Source organism: Gastrolobium bilobum, unplaced genomic scaffold (assembly GCF_033153095.1).
Source record: "Gastrolobium bilobum isolate Gb01-03AN ecotype WA unplaced genomic scaffold, APGP_CSIRO_Gbil_v1 utg18793, whole genome shotgun sequence".
Taxonomy (NCBI): Eukaryota; Viridiplantae; Streptophyta; class Magnoliopsida; order Fabales; family Fabaceae; genus Gastrolobium; species Gastrolobium bilobum.
Window position 1 is genome coordinate 189,903 of NW_026896748.1, and position 5,613 is coordinate 195,515.

At 33.3% G+C, this 5,613-nt stretch overlaps 1 protein-coding gene across 1 annotated transcript; it reads right to left on the reverse strand.

Moving 5' to 3' along the window:
• Window positions 1-401: 401 nt before the first annotated feature.
• On the reverse strand, window positions 402-3,906 carry LOC133301842 (heterogeneous nuclear ribonucleoprotein 1-like). The gene is made up of 6 exons (XM_061501548.1): window positions 3,686-3,906; window positions 3,421-3,461; window positions 3,127-3,290; window positions 2,913-3,012; window positions 2,199-2,368; window positions 402-1,193 (listed from the first exon to the last, which is right to left on the reverse strand). Exons 1-6 carry the CDS (start codon window positions 3,829-3,831, stop codon window positions 681-683), a joined length of 1,134 nt encoding a protein of 377 aa, XP_061357532.1. The 5' UTR covers window positions 3,832-3,906; the 3' UTR covers window positions 402-680.
• Between the last annotated feature and the right edge of the window lie 1,707 nt (window positions 3,907-5,613).

The window sequence follows — 5,613 nt, forward strand, 5'->3', positions numbered from 1 at the left end:
ACACAAACTCTCCTTCTGGTATTCAATTAGCTTGATTTAAATTCTAGTTAAGATTAAAATCACTTCCCATTAAATTCGAATACCAGCTCACCCCCTTAAATTTTAATTGAGATTATTTTACTAAAAGAATTTATATTGAAAATTTTGATTTAAAAGAATTTTATTTCACCTGATAATATTCACCAGGCACCAAACATATTAACCACTGAAAAAGATTATAGCAAACATTCGTAGTTCTAGAAAAACGGTGAGTCTTGAGCATTATTAGGAACCAAGGTAATCGCTGCTAAACTTCTAAAAGATAAACGAGTTCATACTTACTTTGATAAAATAACATATCAGTTTGAAGGAGTCATTCATCAAATTAAATAAACAAAAAAGCAGAAGTAACAAACGTTACAACAAGTAATAACGAACAAGATTGAGAATACAACCATCTGCACAATTTGCAGCTCTTACATCATTCATAAAACAGACTTCAACAGGGGTCAAAAAAAAAGAAAAATTGTTTGGACTTCTAAAGCTGAAAAACGATGTTATGACAAATGAAAGTATCCTTAACAATTCTTTTTAAAAAAAATGAGAATATGTAACCTACTGAAGAAGCAAACACAAACTACAAACTTGCTTTGATGCTAGATATATCAGTCCTAGACTAAAAATGCTTGGTTTACAAGCTTCTATCTTCCATAAGGATGATATCGACCAGCAGCACCATATCCTCCTCTGCTGCCATAGAAGGAGCCTCCACTAGCCCCTCCATATCCACCCCCAAGACTGGCATCATAGCCACTTTGATAGGCACCAGCACCACCAGAAGAACCCCCACCACCAGCACCACCACTATATGCTCCATAACTCTCACTAGGTCCACCATACCCACCTAGATCATAGCCTCTGCTAAAGCTTCCACCATAACGACCTGCATACCCAAGGGAAGGATCTCCCCTATAGGGTCCCATTGCACCAGCATATCCTCCATACCCACCAAATTCACTTCCATAGCCACCATAAGCACCACCCCTACCATAGACACCAGCAGACCTGTAACCACCAGCACCAAAGCTGCCACCAAACCCATCATAAGCATCTCCGTATCCACCACCACTGTATGAAGACCTTGAGTCATTATAGCGCTTGGATGATGGAGGTGGTGGGTTTGGCTTCTTTGGTTCAGCTTTCTTGATTTCCACCTAGAAAGGAAAGATAAAGCAGTTCCTTTATTGATAAAAAAATTGCATTTAATGAAAATAGACTGAATAGACAAAACAATTCAAGAAGTTTTTTGCTCAGTCAAATCATAGAAATAAATTAAGTACAATGTCAACAATGTTTGTGATTCATAAAGCACCAATCCACAACTGTAGTTCAAACAATTAGACTTAGAACTAAGAAATACCTCTCCTCAAGGTTGATAGATCAGGCCAATGTACTACTCAAGGAAACAAACTCTTGCAGATGGGACAATGTATCAGGAAACACTAAACCTAATCCCCCACCCCGAAGATAAATAAACAAATAAACAAAAGGTGATTTCCCAATTCTAAGGAAGAAAGAAATATGTTTGAACTTCCTTGCCATACACTTTTTCATTCTACAGTAAAAGTTTCCCATCAAAGAAAAAGTGAAGCTCACTAATTCTATCCAAAAACCAATGCCCCCTTATTGGGCCCCAAAGAAAATCCACTCTACCACTGAAAGCAGTAATTACTAACAAAAAAATAAAGATGCATAAGATGTTACAGAACTATGCAATTCATATTTTTTGTGTGAAGTACATTGCAACTGGTATATTGAATTCAATAGGAAAATCGGAAATCATGGCTCCTTTATTATTGACAGTAAAGTATTGGTTAAAGTTAATAATGATTCATGGAAACTATTTTGTGGACATGAACACCAAAGCCATTAATGAGCCTCCACTTAAAAGCTTAAACTATTAGAAGAGTTGGGATTCCACAAAAACAAATACCAAAAAAAATCCAATCAGGGTACTGAGCAAACCAAGAAGCAGAAATTATACTGTTTTCTTGCCATTTTAACATAAACTCTCATCCAAGACAATTTCAAACTTAAAATTAACCCTCAAGATTTGGTAGTCAATGACTACAGTCAGAGCCCTTTACTACCTTGTATCCTATATCCCAAAGGTACAATGATGAAATGCAGGTACTAGTTTTGAACAAAAGATTCCTCACCTGAGTTCCAGCAAACTCAATCTTATTCCCCATAGATAGAAGATCATCAACAGCTTCCTCAGAGTCAAAGGTGACAAACCCAAAGCCACGAGATCGATTGGTGGAGTGGTCCCGCATTATTTGGTTATCTTTGACTTCTCCATAGCGTGTAAAGAAGTCTCTAAATTCATCTGCACAAGTGCATCTCTGAGTAAAAACAATATCAACTGAAGCAAGGTGCCATTTGCTGCAGGCTGCAGCTATTTCATAACTAACAAGTCACTTTCCAAATCAATAATCGCTATTTAGTGAATTATTTTTAACTGAGCTTTAAAGGGAGCAAGGGAAATCAAAATGAAAATAGTTAATTTACTTACACATCACCCACCATATACACATGACACATCATTCACATCTGCACAGATGTGACTTATGTGTGTGCAAGTGGGTTCATAAGAAGACTATCTAAATGAAGAAAGCTTGAACATATCTGGTACACTACAATATGGGATCTCTGTCTGCGTACAATATCAGAGCAAACCTCTGACAGATCCTAAACAGTACTCTCATATAAAAAAAAACATTGAATTATAGAATTTGAAACTTAAACAATTTTTTAAGTCCATACTGTCCAAATATTTTGGAGTTTACTCTCTCAAGGTGTTGTAATGTGTCCCCCTTGTTGATACCTCACGGTCAAGCAGCAAAAATCAGCTAACTAAAGAGACAACCTACCTTCAGTCACATTTGAAGGAATCCCACCTACAAAAATTTTCTTTGTCCTAAAATCCTTAGAGCCAACAGCTCCCCTTGGTATGGTCCGCTTAATTTCAACCTATATATGATCCCAAAACCGTAAGAGCCAGTAAAGTATCCATTCACTAATCACTATAATCAAAACAAAACATGTAAAATCCTAAGCAAAGACATTATCAAATGCAAGACATACTTGTTTGCCATTGATAATATGAGTATCCTCAATGACTTTATCAACCACAGAGGGATCAGCATACGTTATAAACCCGAATCCACGAGGCTGACCAGTTTTCCTGTCCTTCATGATGACAGAATCCGTAATCTCACCATAGTTACCAAAGTGCTTGATAAATTGAGCTGCAATATGAAGCACAACCCAAAGGTGTAAGAAACCAAAGCACAAAGCTCTAAAAATCTACATAACATAGAGAAGGGATTTACAACCCCAATAACTATAATTATAAATAAAGACAAAGCAAGCACTAACCAATGGTCGTTTCTCTCGCTAAACCACCTATAAATATCTTTCTGCAAATTATGGGGTCGAGTGAAATTAGAACCAAATCTAACAATATTGACATCTAATCTATAAAAACAAATGCAACAAAAATACCCTTTTGCAAGAAAATACGAAAAAAAGATTCTTTTTAAGTTGGGGTTTCTCAAGGTTCCAATTTTAAAATTTTCTCGGAAACCAGACATAATTGAGAAAGAAAAGAAAAGAAAAGGAGAGGGGAGAGAGAGAAAGTTACCCAGGACTGGCACCATCGCCGGTAAGAGGTTGGGAATTGTGGTGTTGTTCTTGTTCTTGTTCATGTTCTTGTCTGTGGGAAAAGGGTCTAACGACGTCGTTGGGTTCTCCACCACTCAGGACATGGTCGTTACCGGGCGATTCCATGGCTTACGAATTCAGAAGAGAAAACGAAAGAAAGAGAGTTTCTTTTGGTTTTGGGAGCAGAGAAGAGAAGAGAAGAGTAACCCTAGATGTTAGATATAATATCCTCTATATGTGTTTTATGCGTTTCTAAAACCCTCAAAAAAAAAAAAAAAAAAAAACCCTATTTTGTTTTGACTGCGATGTTTATGTTTATGTTTATGTAGATGTAGGTCAAGCTTAAGGTTAAGGTTAAGGTTGTGTATTAGATTAGAATTTAAAAAAAAAAAAAAATTTAGATAAAAAATGTAATAGATTTTAAAATATTATTTTGAATGGGAGGAATTTCAAAGACTTTTTCAAAAGATACTTTTTACCGTCAAGAATTCATAAGATTGAATTTTAAAGGATTTTAATAGAACTTATAAAATTTGAAAAGAAATATGGATTTATAAGATTTTAAAAAATTATATGAATTTTTAACAAACATTCAAAATTACAAGAGTCAATAAAAAAATAACAAAGAAATGCAATGATATTAATAAAAAAAGTAAAACCTAATATAATTTTATTAATTAGTAAAATTCATGATAAAATTTCATTTGAAATTTTTTGCAATTGATCTTGTAAACCTTGGAGTTTTTATTCTACGTAATGAGAGTTTTCTAATCATATATCATATGCATGTTTTCATTGCGTATTCCAAGAAAATTTTGAACTCTGAATTTATGAGTTTTATTACATGAAAGTTTAGAAAATTTCTCAAATTATTTTCAATTGATACATTGAAACCTTAATTGCGTTGGGACTTTTGAAAAATAGGTTTTTAGTGATCTATTGACACAAAAATTGTTTGAAATCGTTTCTTATAGCGGAGGAATTTTGTTCATGAATGTATTGTTATTAAACAAAAGGTTCATATTATACAAGTTTCAATATTTCTTTACATCGATATTGTTCCATTGATTTAAAACGAAAAATAGTTTGAGAGTTTTTGTTCCTTTATTGATTTCCCATTGTCTTATGTTATTTTTAATACAAAAATTATACATTTTTTTGACAAGAAAAATCGTGATCAATAGTTTGAAAAATTATTTTTTAAACTTTCAAAAATTGTTTTTGAGATGGATTAGATGAAAATCTTGTTGGGTTGTTGTTTTGTGATGAAAATCGCTCAAAAATCTACTGCTTTTGAGCTTTGATTAATCTTCTATGGCAAGCAAGTCGACTCGCCAAAGAAAGAATAAGACACTGCAATAGAGAAATCTCAAGAAATCTAATGGGTTAAGGTGAGATTGTGAAACTATTTATATTTCTCACTAGAAAGTCTCACGAAATCCACACTAATAGAAAATCCATTAAAATCATTAGATTTTTGAATACCAAATGATTGTTTTTCCTTTGTTTAAAATTCTCATTGAATACTAACGGATTTGGACAGATTCTAAAATAATCTTTTAAAATCCTAATCAGATACCACATGACTTTTTTTTAATCATTTAAAATCCTAATTAAATACCAATAGATTTTTGTTCAAAAATAATCTATTAAAATCCTTTAAAATATCAATTCAATATACTCTCTGATGTTAAGGTTAATGTTAATGGCTTAAGAGACAAGACAATGTGGTTTCATGGGCCACACATATTGGGATACACCATGGGCCTCTTAGTGCTCATCCATTCATTTCATTGGAGTTTGTATAACATTTACAAAAATAAAAATATAAAACTGTCTATGTATCATGACTTTGTAAAGTTATTTTGTTTTTGGATTTAAAATTATTTGAAGTAATGTTTAAACAAA